Here is a 16,507-nt window from a genome sequence, read left to right as displayed (position 1 = left end):
TAGGCTATTTCAGCACTGTGTAATCTTTCATTACTGACAGGAGATTCTAACAAATAGACCTTGTTGACCCTTTATCAAAATCTAATCTGCTCAGTCTGTATACAAAACTACTTCTAATGCTAGTATTAATATAAAACATTATATAATTATCACAAAACACTTTCTTCAACTTCCTATACAGAGTCTTCACACTAATTACAACTAAAGTGATTTTGAAGGCATTTTTCCCAACAAATGTTTTTTGGTATTTTTTTCGGGTCTTAATAACATTACATAACATTTAGGAAGAAAAATGCATAAAAGTAACCCATAACTTGATGCTAAAATGGCAAATATCTCCACTGCTACAGTGAACTTCCCAGGAGAGCTGATATAAGCTGGGATAAAGGTGATCCAGACTGCACAGAATATGAGCATGCTGAATGTGATGAATTTGGCTTCATTGAAGTTATCAGGCAGTTTACGAGCCAGAAAAGCCAGCACAAAGCACATGGCAGAGAGGAATCCAATATACCCTAACACAGCATAAAACCCCACTGCTGATCCTACATCACACTCTAGAATGATTTTGTCTTTGTAGTATTTTAGGTTTTTGTTAGCAAAAGGAGGTGAAATTGTTAACCAAAGCACACAAAGCAGGACCTGTATGAGTGTGAAAGCAAGAACACTTAACCTCTGCTGTGTGGGCCCAAACCATTTCATAATATTATTGCCTGGCAGTGTAGCCCTGAAGGCCATTAACACCACTATTGTTTTCCCCAGAACACAAGAGATGCACAGGACAAATGTGATGCCAAATGCTGTGTGGCGCAACATACAGGACCACTCAGAGGGCTGGCCAATGAAAGTAAGTGAGCAAAGGAAACACAGAGTTAATGAGAAGAGCAGGAGGAAACTGAGCTCAGAGTTATTGGCTCTTACTACTGGTGTATATCTGTTTCTGAAAAATATTACAGCTATTGTTAATGTTAGGCAAGCTCCAAATAAGGAGAATGTTACTAATAGTATTCCCATGATTTCTGAAAAAGTCAGAAACTCCATGCTTTTTAATATACATTGATTTCTTTGTTCATGTGATCTGTAATCCAATGGGCACTTAGTACAGTCCACTGAGTCTGAAAATAGAAAGAAAATCGTATTGTTATGTTTGTGTCTTTTTCTTTCACATCTAATCACCATTAACATATTGTGTAATATAATATTATTATTACATTTCTTAGCAGACACCCTTGTCCAGGGCAACTTACAATATATTCCATATTTTTTTATATATACAATTACCAATTTATACAGGTACACTTTTATTGGGGCAAGCCACGTATAGTACCTTGCTCAAGGGTACAACAGCAGTGTCTCCCACCTGAGATTGGACCCACAACCCTCTGCTTTTCAATAAGTTGTTAAAAATATTAATACATTATTATAATCTAATTAATATTGCTTCAATATTAATTTAATCAATATGTAAAATGAATTGTCGGTTCATGTTATAGAATCCCATGTGGAAAAAAAGTGTATGTTTTATATATGATGGAACTGTGTAATCCTGATATTTCTTATTTGCCAAAAATAGACCCCTTTTATATAAAATGAGATATGTTTTAAATATATATTTTAGTCTACAATCTATGTATTTATTACGTTTTGCAATATATTGAAGAAATTAACCTCAACCATATGCTTTACAAATATAAAATAAATAAAAGACTAATAGACTAAAATATATTCATACTGATAAAAAAAAATAAACAAAGTTTGGTCCCATGTTTCATGAGCTGAAAGGAAAGATCCCATGAATTGTCCAAAAACCTTATTTCTCTCACATTTTTTGCACACACAACACAATGCCACAGATGTTTTTAGGCACTGTGTAACTGGTAGCTCACTGCAGGAATGTTCACCAGTGCTGTTGTTAGAGAACTGAATGTTTATTTCTCTACCGTTAGCCACCTCCAACTTTCTTTTAGAAAATTTGGCAGAACATCCAACAGACCTCACAACCGTAGATCACGTGTAAGCATGCCAGCCCAGGACCTCCACATCCAGCTTCCTCACCTGTGGGATCGTCTGAGACCAGCCACCCGGACAGCTGATGAAACTGGGGGTTTGCACAGCTGGAGAATTTCTACACAAACTGTCAGGAAATGTCCCAGAGAAGCTCATCTGTGTCTCGTCACACTCACCAGGGTCTTGACCTGACTGCAGATCTGGTGGACATTCCTGGAGTCAGCATGCCAGTCGCATGCTCCCTAAAAACTTGAGACTTGAAATCTGTACATTAAGACCTAATTAATTTATTTTAATAGACTGATTTCCTTATATGAACTGTAATTTAGTAAAATATTTGAAAGTGTATTTGAAAACTTTGAATAATATAGTGCAATATGTTCTTCTATGTACTGTGTTTATATTTTTTGTGTAAAAAGTGTAAAATGCATCCTGTATATGTTAAATATACAAATAAATAAGCATCACACATTTGTACCATATATGAAAAATATATGTTTGTTCCAAATGGGATACATCACCACATGCTGTAGTTCACCTGTTGTATTACTGACTTCTCCCTCAGCACATGGAATGCAGTCAAAGCAGCAGATTGGCTTTCCTTTGACAATTGCCTTACGAGTCCCTGGAAGGCAGCTCTCACTGCAGACTGACTTTGGCACCTGAAAAGAAGAGGCATAGTACCTTAAAAACGTGCCTAGACATGTATAGAAATAAATAATATACATGTAGTTGCAGTATCACAGGCATAACTTTGCATAATAAAGCTAGTTTAACCTTTTAAAACTGTGTAACTTTGTAACTACACAAACCGCACAATAGACGAATCCTATACATTCTACTGCTTTAAATAAAAGGTTGAATATTTTACCTTTTCTTGGTTACCTGCCCACGTGACTTTGGCATCATTCATTATAAATTGTTTTCCTTCTGGTAAAGAAGCATCATATAGTCCAATAATTCTGAATGTTATCAGACCCTCATTGTTAATCTGCCAATTTACTAATTCATATCGTGCTGCTGTATCCCCATTTTCATCAAAATAGACCTTCTCTCTAATCCGTGTAGTGAAATTAACTGTTTTTAAGTATTGCAATACCTACAAATCAATAAGATGTTATCAAGATTGCTTTAATTTTTATATATTTTTTTACTAAAACTATATATATTTACCTGCCAATTTTCTATGTTATTCTTTTCTGTACAGTTTGTTTCATTGTAAGGCCCTTGTCCATCTTTGCATTTTAACAGATTATCCACTGAGTGTGCTATAGCATACACTGCTTTATACACACAGTTTGATATCCCCATGTCTGATAAATCAGTGTATTGGTTATTCATTCCTCTCATTGTCTCCATCCCTGTGCATGGATTATGATTCCCATCTGTTAGGCTGCAATTGAAAATACTTTCCCAAAATTCATTGAAGCCAGTGTTTCCAGGTGTGCTCAATGGACGGACATTGAGAATGAATTCTTTCAGACCTGGTATTTCCACGTTTGGAATTCCAAAGCCAATTGCCCCACCCAGGACCTTGTAGCCTTCCTTTGATGCCAGATACCTGTATGTAATCCAAGCCTCAGTTCCCACCCACTGGAGGCCTGTGACATTCTGAATAAACAATTCTTTTAACAGTAAATCCAAATCTATATCACCTATAAAAGCAACTATTACTTTAGATGATGATTTTTTTATAATTTCAACAACTTTCAGGATTTTTTCTCTGGGATCAGTTCTGAAAATAGCCTCTGAATATTCAATGCAAATGCCCTCCTGTTGGGCAGCTTGTACAAAGGTAGCCATCCCATTGTTGCCATAATCATTGTTACTTCTAATGGTCCCAACCCAGGTCCATCCAAAATGCTTGACAAGCTTTGCCAGTGCTCTGCTTTGGTAATAATCACTTGGAATTATCCTGAAAAAGGTGGGGAACTGATTTCTGTTACTGAGGCATTCACATGTAGCCAAATGACTAACCTGTAGTAAGGAAAAATAAGTTAACATAAAATAATGCATGTATATAGTGGTATGAATCTGTGCATATATATTTTGATAAGTCTATCTGTCTATCCATCTATAGATATATCTATTTATAATGACAGGAATCATATGTTTTTAATATATTTTGTATGATAAACTAAATCAGGCTTACTTATTAGAAATTAGATAATTAGAAACAAGAATAATTTAAATAAATATGCATAATTGTAACTTTATTATGATTATAGTTCATCCTTATTAAATGTAGTAAATGTTCTTACCAGTGGTATGTTAAATGGTCCAACAGTTGTTGCAATTCCTATAGTTGGAGTGGAACTAGAATCTCCTATGATTGCGTGCACAGTGGATGGTTTGGTGCAGGATTCATTTGCAGGAAATATTTGTTCCTGCCCATTCATTAGAGCTAGTGATGCTTTCATAGACAAAGGGATGGAGCGACAGGAGTCATATATCTTGTAGCCCACAGAAACATCAGGAAGAAGTTTTGAACTATTATTTATTTCTTCTATGGCAAAGATCATACTTTGAGCATACTGTAGTTCCCCAGCATTTAAACTGAATTTAAAATACACAGATATAATGCTTTGGTTTATTATTATTATTATTATTATTATTATTATTATTATTATTATTATTATTATTATTATGTAATACGACTAAACAAATTATCAACAGATGTCTTATTTTTTTAAGTTACATATAATCTGTTGAAAGATATAACTTACCCTTCACATTTCATGTACCCTGGATTGTCTTTAAATGTAGGATTCACAATGACTGGGTTTTTGTGAAATGAAAATATACCTCCTATGATGATGTCGCCTTCTTTTGAAAACTGAGGCAGTTCTTGTGCTCCATATGGCTGACAGACGGGCTTTGCAGCCATACTGAAAAAAGCAAATAAAACTACTTGTGCAAATAACAACATTGATTACTGTGTCTTTCCCCCTTCCTGCCTGGATTCAAAATAATTGACTGCAAGGCACTTATATACTCCAGTGTCTCCCAAGCTTAAATTAAAATCAGTCTTGCAGCAAAACACCAATTCTCAATGGTATCTGCAATGGTTTAATCTGCCTTTAAGCCTGTGCTAAAATTATCCTTGTAGCCCAAAGGGTTTTTATTTTGTTGATTAATTTCACGATTCAGAGCAAAATAAAGTAAGTTGCACACTCTTCTATGATTTTCATTAAATTTCACGTTCACCTGAACATTTGAAGCTAGTAAGACATTAGTGCTGATATGTTGGCTTGAATAACAGAATTCTGGAGAACAAAGCTGAGTGTTCAGCTTTCTGTTCCTCTAAATGGACTGGGAGCTTGCATCTTGCATTTTACTTACTTACTTTTGGTGTACATATTTTTTGTAACTTACTATGAATCATAATTTAATGAAAATAGAAAAGAATAGCACACAGTACAACAGTTTTTGTTTAACTTCAGACAGAATAATTTAGTGCAATACAATATTTGGAACTGTAAAAATACACAAAACAGAAACCCTGAAAGAAAAAAAAAATACATATAATTGGGTATTCATTTTTATTTTTATTTTTTTACATACATGCCAGTGGTCTTTCTTCAAGGATTCTTTACTTTTACAAATCTAACAGAGATTTTACTAAAGTCAATAGACAATCAACCTTGAATCATACATGGAACTGTAAGATATCACAAGAGATAATACATTCTGGTTGTAAGAGTTATTGCTCCTACAAGGCACCAATACAAACTTAATGAGAAGGTGATCATGCAGTGCTGGTCAGTGGGAGGGATAGACAATCATTGTACAAATTGTTTATTGTATGCTAATGGATTGAGTATACAGGGAAATCTGTGCTTTTACATTTTTAAAAGTCATTACTGGATTCTTTATTCAGTAAGATATTTCTTGCTAAGCTCTCCTGAGATGGATACTTTTGTTAAATAAATTTATAAAATTAAAATGTAGAACTTATATAATGGTTTTCAATGTGAGTCAAAGTTAAACTTCTTCTTTCATAAATGCTTCAATACAACATCCTGTGGGTACAGCTGAGAGTAGGTATAATAAAATGTGCTTGCTTATGGCAATTCATAAACAAGGTATGTAATGAATCTTAGTTGCGCTGAAACACAAAAAAAATTAAGTAATTTTATATATAAGAAAATGTATTTTGAAGTGATTTACACTTGTTTCTAAGAAATGACACAAATTAATTAAAACTATTAAAACACAATGCAGTAATTTATTTTAGAGTGATTTTGAGGGCATTTTTCCCAACATATGTCTCTTGGTATTTTGTTCAGGTCTTAATAAAATTACATAACATTTAGGAAGGAAAATGCATAAAAGTAATCCATAACTTGAAGCTAAAATAGCAAATATTTCCACAGCTACAGTGAACTTGCCAGGAGAGCTGATATAAGCTGGGATAAAGGTGATCCAGACTGCACAGAATATGAGCATGCTGAATGTGATGAATTTGGCTTCATTGAAGTTATCAGGAAGATTACGAGCCAGAAAAGCCAGCACAAAGCACATGACAGAGAGGAATCCAATATACCCTAACACAGCATAAAACCCCACTGCTGATCCTACATCACACTCGAGAATTATTTTTTCTTTGTAGTATTTTGTATTTTTCTGAGCAAAAGGAGGTGAAATTGTCAGCCAAATAACACAAATCAGGACCTGTATGAGTGTGAATGCAAGAACACTTAACCTCTGCTGTATGGGCCCAAACCATTTCATAATATTATTCCCTGGCAGTGTAGCCCCGAAGGCCATTAAGACCACTATTGTTTTCCCCAAAACACAAGAGATGCACAGGACAAATGTGATGCCAAATGCTGTGTGGCGCAACATACAGGACCACTCAGAGGGCTGACCAATGAAAGTAAGAGAGCAAAGGAAACACAGAGTTAATGAGAAGAGCAGGAGGAAACTGAGCTCAGAGTTATTGGCTCTCACTATTGGGGTGTATCTGTTTCTGAAAAATATTACAGCAACTGTTAATGTTAGACAAGCTCCAAATAAGGAGAATGCCACTAATAGGATTCCCATGATTTCTGAAAATGACAGAAACTCAACTCTTTTTAATATACACTGATTTCTTTGTTCATTTGATCTGTATTCCAATGGGCACTTAGTACAATCCACTGAGTCTGTAAAAGGAAAGATCTTAATGTTATTTCTTTGACTTTCATATCTAATCACCTGAATTAATTGTGAAATATTATATATATATATATATATATATATATATATATATATATATATATATATATATATATATATATATATATATAATTAGTTTAATCAATATTAAATTCAAGATATGTCAAATAAATTGTTGGCTCATTTAACGGAATATAAAGATTATTTTTTGGCATATGAGAAATATAAGGATCACACATTTGTACCTTATATATAAAAGCTATGTTTGTTCCAAATGGGATATAAAGATCTTAATCACCATGTGCTGTAGCTTACCTGTTGTATTACTGACTTCTCCCTCAGCACATGGAATGCAGTCAAAGCAGCAGATTGGCTTTCCTTTGACAATTGCCTTACGAGTCCCTGGAAGGCAGCTCTCAGTACAGACTGAATTTGGCACCTGAAAAGTAGAGGCATATTACCTTGAAAAGGTGCCTACACATCTACAGAAATAAATCATATACATGTAGTTCCAGTATCACATACAGAACTTTGCATAATAAAGCTAGTTGTACATTTATAAAGCTGCGCAACTTTGTAACAACACAAACAGAAAGAACATAAATTCTATACTTTCAACTGCTTTAAATACAAGGTTTGATTATTTTACCTTCGCCTGGTTACCTGCCCACGTGACTTTGGCATCATTCATTATAAATTGTTTTCCTTGTGGTAAAGAAGCATCATACAGTCCAATAATTCTGAACATTGTCAGACCCTCATTGTTAATCTGCCAATTAACTAATTCATATCGTGCTGGTGTATCCCCATTTTCATCAAAATAGACCTTCTCTCCAGTTTGAGTAGTGAAATTAACTGTTTTCAAGTATTGCAATACCTAAAAAACAATAAGACGTTACCAGGATTGTTTGTATTTGAAAAAAATAATTTAAAAAATAATATACATTTCATATACCTGCCAATTTTCTATCTTATTCTTTTCTGTACAGTTTGTTTCATTGTAAGGCCCTTGTCCATCTTTGCATTTTAACAGATTATGCACTGAGTGTGCTATAGCATACACTGCTTTATACACACAGTTTGATATCCCCATGTCTGATAAATCAGTGTATTGGTTATTCATTCCTCTCATTGTCTCCATCCCTGTGCATGGATTATGATTTCCATCTGTTAGGCTGCAATTGAAAATACTTTCCCAATACTCATTGAAGCCAGTGTTTCCAGGTGTACTCGAAGGATGGACATTGAGAATGAATTCTTTCAGACCTGGTATTTCCACGTTTGGAATTCCAAAGCCAATTGCCCCACCCAGGACCTTGTAGCCTTCCTTTGATGCCAGATACCTGTATGTAATCCAAGCCTCAGTTCCCACCCACTGGAGGCCTGTGACATTCTGAATAAACAATTCTTTTAACAGTAAATCCAAATCTATATCACCTATAAAAGCAACTATTACTTTAGATGATGATTTTTTTATAATTTCTACAACTTTCAGGAATTTCTCTCTAGGATCAGTTCTAAAAATGGCCTCTGAATATTCAATGCAAATCCCCTCCTGTTGGGCAGCTTGTACAAAGGTAGCCATCCCATTGTTGCCATAATCATTGTTACTTCTAATGGCCCCAACCCAGGTCCATCCAAAATGCTTGACAAGGTGTACAAGTGCTCTGCTTTGGTAATAATCACTTGGAATTGTCCTGAAAAAGGTGGGGAACTGATTTCTGTTACTGAGGCATGAACATGTAGCAAAATCACTTATCTGCAGTGAAGAAAAAAAAACAATGTGAAAATGAAATGAATAAAACATGCGTGTTAACATATTTACATTTAAGCTGGAAAATCTCCCAAACTATCAACTCCCTATTTACAACATTGAAAATAAATTTTTAAATTAAAAAAATAATAATAATAATTTCTTACAATATCCTTGCAAACCTTACATTTTTCTGAACTTTATCCCCCTTTCAATATGAATAAACAGATCTTACGACTGGCATGTTAAAGGGTCCAACAGTTGTTGCAATTCCTATGGTTTGTGTCGAACTAGCGTGGCCTACAATGGCATGGACAGTAGTTGGTTTGTTGCAGGACTGGTCTGAGAGAAATCCTTTTTCTGGTGTATTTATTAAAGCCAGTGATGCTTGTATAGACACTGAGATGGAGCGACAGGAGTCATATATCTTGTATCCCAGGGAAACATCAGGAAGAATTTCTGAACTGTTATTTATTTTTTCAATAGTAAAGATCATTGTCTGAGCAAACTGGAATTCTTCAGGATACAGACTGCAGGAAAAACAAATTCAGTGATATCACACATACTGACAATAGAAATAACGTGAACAATAATTTGTCTTGGTATAATCCACAAAATGGAGATACAAAGGTTTTCAATATATTTTTTTTTAATAAGAACTATAACACATATGTTATATTTTTTAATATTATTACATTTACTTATACATGTATCATAATATAAAGAGAAGCACTTACCTTTCACATCTGACATGTTCTGGGCTGGTTTTAAATGTATGATTCAGAACTACAGGATTTTTGTGGAATGAAAACATAGCTCCTATGATGATGTCGCCTTCTTTTGAAAACTGTGGCAGTTCTTGTGCTCCATATGGCTGACAGATGGGCTTTTCAGCACCTGTAAAAAACACAATTAATACCACTTTTACAAGCAGCAACATCATAGACTGTGCCTTATTTACTCCTGTCTGGGACCAACATATTTCACCTCTGGGCAGTTATATACTGCATTACCAATCTCATATGCTAAAATTAACAATGAGCAATGTTCAATCTCACATCAAAGTATCAGTTCTCAAGGGATAATTAAGTGTTTTAATCTGCCAGGGAGCAAATAGCAAAAAAACACCGTATGTTTAAAGCCAGTACAAATTAAATGAATGTGGGTACATTGACATTCCGTATTATCTGAATTATTTATCTTCACCACCTTCTTTGTAATTAATTTAATTGCAGGGTTTGTAATTCATCTTTATAATTTGATAAATCAAACATGCAATGCTGTTATTTTAATTGGAGTAAAATACATGACAAAAGATGTATTACAAATGTGTCTGGTTGACTCAAAACAAAAAGTGCACATTCACTTTGGTGTTGTATTTCTTTGTTGATATATAAGTCGCCCTGGATAAGGGCGTCTGCCAAGAAATACAAATAATAATAATAATAATAATAATAATAATAATAATAATAATAATAATAATAATAATAATAATAATATAGATATTTCCCATTTATTTCCTTTTGATTTTATACTCGCTTTGCAATAATTATTTTGAACACGTTATTTAAATGTATAATGAATATGTGTGTTTCAAGTGCAGTGGTCAAGCAAAGCATGTGAGAATAGTGAAGTTCCAAATGTCTTCCCACCTTTTAAATGTATAAAAAAGAAAGTGCTGTACCTACCATGCTCACCCTTCCTTCTTCCTCAGTATCCCAGAGTGAGGTTACCATGATCTTCAATATGGATGTGTAGTGTTTTATTTTATTTTATTATTATACTTTTTTTATAATGTCAATACAGACAGTACACTCTGTAGTATTGTTGACATAAAATAATGTGTAGAAGAAGTATTATCACATATGGATGATTTATTGGTTATGTGTTATTTGTAATTGGAGCACACAATGAGGACATGACATATGCAACTAAAAATAGATTGGTGATTTTATTAATTGTTAATTTAATAATCTGCTATTTCTTTGACAAACAATATGCAATTGGCAACACTAATAACATTATAGAGAAAACTGTAAATTACACTTAGGGCTGGATTAAATCAAAACTTTGACCCACCCGCTAATAGCAAACTAGAAACCTGCACATCATAGTGGTTACATTTATGATTAGAAGAAAGTGTCATCTTACTAAAATGAAGCCGCAACTGAATACAGTTCTGTAGTTTTTTTAGCGGGTGGGTCAAAGTTTTGATTTAATCACAAATAATGGCTACCTCACTGTATAATTAAAACTGCTGAAATGTATAACTTCAGGTATCACTGAAAGACTTCATTAGGATTATTGTGATTTTCATGCCATTTTACCCATCAAATGTTTTTTGGTATTTCTTTCAGGTTTTAGTAAAATAATGTAACATTTTGGTAGAAATATACAGAAAAGCAACCCAAAACTGGAAGCTAAAATGGCAAATATCTCCACTGCTACTGTAAACTTCCCAGGAGAGCTGATATAAGCTGGGATAAAGGTGACCCAGACTGCACAGAATATGAGCATGCTGAATGTGATGAATTTGGCTTCATTGAAGTTATCAGGCAGTTTACGAGCCAGAAATGCAAGTGCAAAGCACATGGCAGAGAGAAATCCAATATACCCTAACACAGAACAAAATCCCACTGCTGAACCTACATCACACTCCAAAATAATTTTTTCTTTGTAATACTTCAGGTTTTTCTTAGGAAAAGGAGGTGAAATTGTCAACCAAAGGACACAAATTAGGACCTGTATGAGTGTGAAAGCAAGAACACTTAACCTCTGCTGTGTGGGCCCAAACCATTTCATAATATTATTGCCTGGCAGTGTAGCCCTGAAGGCCATTAACACCACTATTGTTTTCCCCAGAACACAAGAGATGCACAGGACAAATGTGATGCCAAATGCTGTGTGGCGCAACATACAGGACCACTCAGAGGGCTGGCCAATGAAAGTAAGTGAGCAAAGGAAACATAGAGTTAATGAGAAGAGCAGGAGGAAACTGAGCTCCGAGTTATTGGCTCTCACTATTGGGGTGTATCTGTACTGGAAGAAAATGACAGCTATTATTATTGTAAAACAAGCTCCAAATACAGAAAATGTTACTAATATTTTTCCCATTAAATCTCCGTTAGACAAAAACTCAATGTTTTTTAAGAGACAATTATTTCTTTGTTCATTTGATTTGAAATCCAGAGGACACTTAGTACAGTCCAATGCATCTGAAAATAGAAAAACAAAAATACAAGGAAAAAATGTTGTCTTTGTGACCTAATCCATCACATCACCATATACCAATATATGTCAGATGTATCAAATATTATTATTTTGGGTCTTAGTTTAATCTGAATGATATGCATAATTAATTAAACAGTAATTTTAACTTAACAAGTTTCATGTTTAGTTATAAACCACATAAATCTAGCATATTTAATACAATATGTTTCACTTAATCTCAATTTAATTTCAATTAACTTCATATTAAAGCCCAGATATGCAAAATCAATTAAATAATATTTAACATAAGTATGTAGATCTTTTCTAAAACATGTTATGTTTTACCTGTTGTATTACTGAATTCTCCCTCAGCACATGCAATGCAGTCAAAACAGCAGATTGGCTTTCCTTTGACAATTGCCTTACGAGTCCCTGGAAAGCAACTCTCACTGCAGACTGATTTCGGGATCTGAAATATGGTGATTTAATGCATTCATTATAATATAGTAGAGAAAAATAATTTCCTTAGAATATTGAAAATCTAAAATATATTTCCATGGACGTTAATTTGTATACAATAACCAGTTGTGTAATACAACAAAATAAACAAAAAGTAAAAGTGTGTATTGGTTGTCAACCAGGACAATGAGCACTGGCAACATGTACTCTGTATGTTTTATTGTATGGCTTTATTGTATGGCTTACTGGCTTGGAGGATTAAGGTAATTGCAATCTGAAACTTTTGTAGGATCTTATACAATTTTGATTAATGTCTCATATACATTTACTTGCACTAGGAAATGTATTATTTCCTTATTTAATATTTTTTAAATGTTACTAATACATACATAAATTAACAAACAAACATTTGCCAATTAGTTAACATTGATGTCATTGACTACAAATTTGACACGCACCCTATTTTTCAAAACCCCCACTTATCTGTATATGTTTACAGTTTTATAACACCTGAATGTAGATCCAAGACTGAAAAGAAAACATCCTTTTGAGGACACATGTGCGCCAAAACTGGATAACCTTGTTGGTTGCTGTGAATTGTCCCAGTACTACTTTTCTCTGAACCTTCAACTATGGGCCGAATTAAATCAAAACTTTGAACCACCCGCTAATAGAAAACTACAAACCTGTACATTATAGAGGTTACATTTATGATTTAAAGAAAGTGGCACTTTAGTAAAAATGAAGCCGCAACTCAGTAGTTCTGTAGTTTTCTATTACCGGGTCGGTCAAAATGTTGATTTAATCCAGCCCTATGTATTCATTAAGGCTATTTGTGGACTATTTGTCCTGTTTGTTTACATCTCTAAACTTATCTACAAACATTGAGAATATTGGTTCTGTAAATATATGTGTTTTTGTGTACACACACATAGTGATACATACATTGAATTGTAATAGTTGGTCAATCACTCTGTTTATCCAATGAATCAGGGATTAGGAAGGTTAACAATCACAAACAGGCAAAGAACTGCTCATAACTGCAACACCAATTTCAATAGAATTTTCTTATTGAGCGGGTGAATTAGAACTCTACCTTATCCTGGTCATCTGCCCAGAAAATTCTGGCATTATTCATTGCAAATTGTTGTCCTTCTGGTAAAGTGGCATCATACAAGCCAACATTTTCAAATATTGTCAGTCCTTCCTTGTTGAGCTGCCAGTTTACCAATTCATACCGTGCTGCTGGATCTCCATTTTCATCAAAATAGACCTTCTCCCCATTCCTGGATGTGAAATTAACTTTTGACAAGTAATGCAGCACCTGCAAGATAACCATTAATTTATAAGCATGCCAGGATTGCTTGCATTTGTATTTAATTTGTGGAAAATTTGATACATTTGAACATTTAATAGTTTTGTTTACTTGCCAAGGTTTTTTTATGTAATTAAAAGTCTCATTATTACATTTTAAGACACTATTATATATTAGCCATCACACATATTACTTCCATTTGTATTTCATTATTTAAAATGGAAAATATAATAGATTAATTTACCTGCCAAGGTTGTACCTTCGTATTATCTGCACATATTTGCTCATCAAAAGGTTTTCCATTTTTGCATGTTAACAGATTATGCACTGAATGAGCTATAGCATACACTGCTTTATACATGCAGTTTGATACTCCCATATCTGATAAATCTGTATATTGGTTATTTATTCCTTTCATTGTCTCCTTCCCTGTGCATGGCTTTAAATTGGCTCCCTTTTGAGCATTTAGGCTACAATTGAAAATGCTTTCCCAAAACTCATTGAAGCCAGTGTTTCCAGGTGTGTTTGATACACGGACATTGAGAATGAATTCTTTCAGACCTGGTATTTCAGTATTTGGCATTGCAAAGCCAATCGCCCCACGTAGGACTCTGTAATTTTCCTTTGATGCCAAATACCTGTATTTAATCCATGCTTCGGTGCCCACCCACTGGAAGCCTGTAATATTCTGAATCAACAGTTCTTTTACCAATAAATCTAGATCTGATACACTAGTAAAAGAAACAATTACCTTTGAAGTGGATTTTTTTATAATGTCTGCCACTTTTAGAAATTTCTCTCTTGGGTCAGTTCTATAAATGGCCTCTGAATATTCAATACAAACCCCCTCCTGCTGGGCAGCTTCCACAAAAGCAGCCATCCCATTGTTACCATAATCACTATTAGTTCTGATGGCCCCAACCCAGGTCCATCCAAAATGCTTGACAAGCTTTGCCAGAGCTCTGCTTTGGTAATAATCACTTGGGATTGTCCTGAAAAAGGTGGGGAACTCATTTCTGTTACTGAGACATGCACACGTAGCAAAATCACTTACCTGTGGCAAAAGAAAACATAACGTGAGTATTAAAATTAAATATTGAAATCAATATTTGAAATCAAAGCTTCCATCTATAACATTGGCAATATGTTACAACATCTTATATGCTTAATGCAGAAAAGTATTTATAATATAAAAAATATGCAACACTTATTTTCTTGTTTCATTTTTCTTTAATTGAACATAAATGATCTCACCACTGGCATGTTAAAGGGTCCAACAGTTGTTGCAATTCCTATTGTTGGTGTTGAATCAGCATGTCCTATGATTGCATGGACAGTGGATGGTTTGTTGCAGGACTGGTCTGAGAGAAATCCATGTTCCTGCCCATTCATTAGAGCCAGTGAAACTTTTATAGACAAAGGAATGGAGCGACAGGAGTCATATATCTTGTATCCCAGGGAAACATCAGGAAGAATTTCTGAACTGTTATTTATTTCTTCAATAGTAAAGATCATTGCTTGAGCAAACTGGAATTCTTCATGATAGAAACTGCAGGAAAAAAGTGCTTTAAAAGTGATTTATTAATTTTATTATTAATAGTAGTAATACATTATTGTTGTCACTTAGCAGACACCCTTATCCAGGGCGACTTACATTTGTACACATTTATACAGTTGGGTATTTACTGGATCGCTCTAAATTAAGTTACCTTGCTCATGGGTACAACAGCACTGTTCCACCCAGGATTTAAACCCACAACCTTCCAGTTATGAGGCCAGAGCCCTAACCAATACTCCACAGTAGTAGAAGCAATAAGTAGTTTAAGTAATAAGATTTAAGATTACAAAAATGTATCGTATGTTGTATTGCAATAATCATCTTAGTTCTTTTTAAATAAATAATATAAATAATAGTGAAAAATAATCAAAACAGAATACTGACCTTTCACATTTGACTTGTCCAGGGCTGGTTTTAAATGTATGATTCACAACGACAGGATTTTTGTGGAATGAAAACATAGCTCCTATGATAATGTCGCCTTCTTTTGAAAACTGAGGCAGATCTTGTGCTCCATATGGCTGACAGATGGGCTTTTCAGCACCTGTAAAAAACACAATTAATACCACTTTCACAAGCAGCAACATCATACACTGGTCCTTATTTTCTCCTGTTTGGAACTAAAATATTTCAGCTGTGAGCAGTTATATAGTGCATTACAAATATCATATGCTAAGATTAACAATGAGCAATGTTCAATCTCGAATTAGCATCAGTTCTCACGGGATAGTGAAGTCTTTTAATCTGCCTGGGGAGCAAATAACATTCTTGATTTATAGCCAGTACAATAGTAATGTGTGTGCATAGACATTCACATTGTGTCCATTATTCACCATGTTTAAATTATATTTTATAGACTGTACAGTGTCCCTTGGGGATGATGTTTCTAAGACCCCAAGCTGTTGCAGCTTCTTTATCTTCAAGCTAAAGTTTTCATGTGTTTTGCAAGCACGTTCCTCTGTCTGTGACTCTTCGCTGGCCAGTCCAAAATGGCTTAAGTTTAAATACATGTAGTTTATTTTGTCATGAGAATCAACATGATATA

General features: G+C 34.2%; 3 protein-coding genes across 3 annotated transcripts; all 3 read right to left on the bottom strand.

The window, feature by feature from the left end:
* Positions 1 to 201: 201 nt before the first annotated feature.
* LOC136754141 (extracellular calcium-sensing receptor-like) lies at positions 202 to 4,762 on the bottom strand. Its single transcript, XM_066710474.1, has 6 exons — positions 4,734 to 4,762; positions 4,269 to 4,563; positions 3,181 to 3,984; positions 2,879 to 3,106; positions 2,546 to 2,669; positions 202 to 1,115 (listed from the first exon to the last, which is right to left on the bottom strand). The coding sequence occupies exons 1-6, from the start codon at positions 4,745 to 4,747 to the stop codon at positions 202 to 204; spliced, it is 2,379 nt and encodes a 792-aa protein (XP_066566571.1). The 5' UTR covers positions 4,748 to 4,762.
* A 1,478-nt stretch (positions 4,763 to 6,240) lies between these two features.
* LOC136753908 (extracellular calcium-sensing receptor-like) lies at positions 6,241 to 9,673 on the bottom strand. The gene is made up of 5 exons (XM_066710289.1): positions 9,658 to 9,673; positions 9,156 to 9,319; positions 7,817 to 8,044; positions 7,483 to 7,606; positions 6,241 to 7,154 (listed from the first exon to the last, which is right to left on the bottom strand). Exons 1-5 carry the CDS (start codon positions 9,671 to 9,673, stop codon positions 6,241 to 6,243), a joined length of 1,446 nt encoding a protein of 481 aa, XP_066566386.1.
* A 1,173-nt stretch (positions 9,674 to 10,846) lies between these two features.
* Positions 10,847 to 16,119, bottom strand: LOC136753407 (extracellular calcium-sensing receptor-like). Its single transcript, XM_066709481.1, has 5 exons — positions 15,847 to 16,119; positions 15,159 to 15,453; positions 13,686 to 13,913; positions 12,476 to 12,599; positions 10,847 to 12,135 (listed from the first exon to the last, which is right to left on the bottom strand). The coding sequence occupies exons 1-5, from the start codon at positions 16,050 to 16,052 to the stop codon at positions 11,234 to 11,236; spliced, it is 1,755 nt and encodes a 584-aa protein (XP_066565578.1). The 5' UTR covers positions 16,053 to 16,119; the 3' UTR covers positions 10,847 to 11,233.
* Between the last annotated feature and the right edge of the window lie 388 nt (positions 16,120 to 16,507).

The sequence above is a fragment of the Amia ocellicauda genome, chromosome 7 (assembly GCF_036373705.1).
Source record: "Amia ocellicauda isolate fAmiCal2 chromosome 7, fAmiCal2.hap1, whole genome shotgun sequence".
In the NCBI taxonomy this organism is placed as follows: Eukaryota; Metazoa; Chordata; class Actinopteri; order Amiiformes; family Amiidae; genus Amia; species Amia ocellicauda.
Note: the sequence above shows the minus strand (reverse complement) of the source record. Positions and strands in the feature narration are given on the sequence as shown.

Excerpts from the sequence above, each read along its gene's own strand:
- LOC136754141 (XM_066710474.1), bottom strand. Across the intron at positions 3,107-3,180 it reads ATAACATAGAAAATTGGCAG|GTATTGCAATACTTAAAAAC; the intron begins GTAAATATATAT and ends ATTGATTTGTAG. Across the intron at positions 1,116-2,545 it reads AGAAGTCAGTAATACAACAG|ACTCAGTGGACTGTACTAAG; the intron begins GTGAACTACAGC and ends TTCTATTTTCAG.
- LOC136753908 (XM_066710289.1), bottom strand. Across the intron at positions 8,045-9,155 it reads GACCCTTTAACATGCCAGTC|GTATTGCAATACTTGAAAAC; the intron begins GTAAGATCTGTT and ends ATTGTTTTTTAG. Across the intron at positions 7,607-7,816 it reads GGGCAGGTAACCAGGCGAAG|GTGCCAAATTCAGTCTGTAC; the intron begins GTAAAATAATCA and ends TCTACTTTTCAG.
- LOC136753407 (XM_066709481.1), bottom strand. The coding sequence starts at position 16,052 with ATGATGTTGCTGCTTGTGAAAGTGGTATTAATTGTGTTTTTTACAGGT. Across the intron at positions 12,600-13,685 it reads GGGCAGATGACCAGGATAAG|ATCCCGAAATCAGTCTGCAG; the intron begins GTAGAGTTCTAA and ends ACCATATTTCAG. Across the intron at positions 12,136-12,475 it reads AGAATTCAGTAATACAACAG|ATGCATTGGACTGTACTAAG; the intron begins GTAAAACATAAC and ends TTCTATTTTCAG.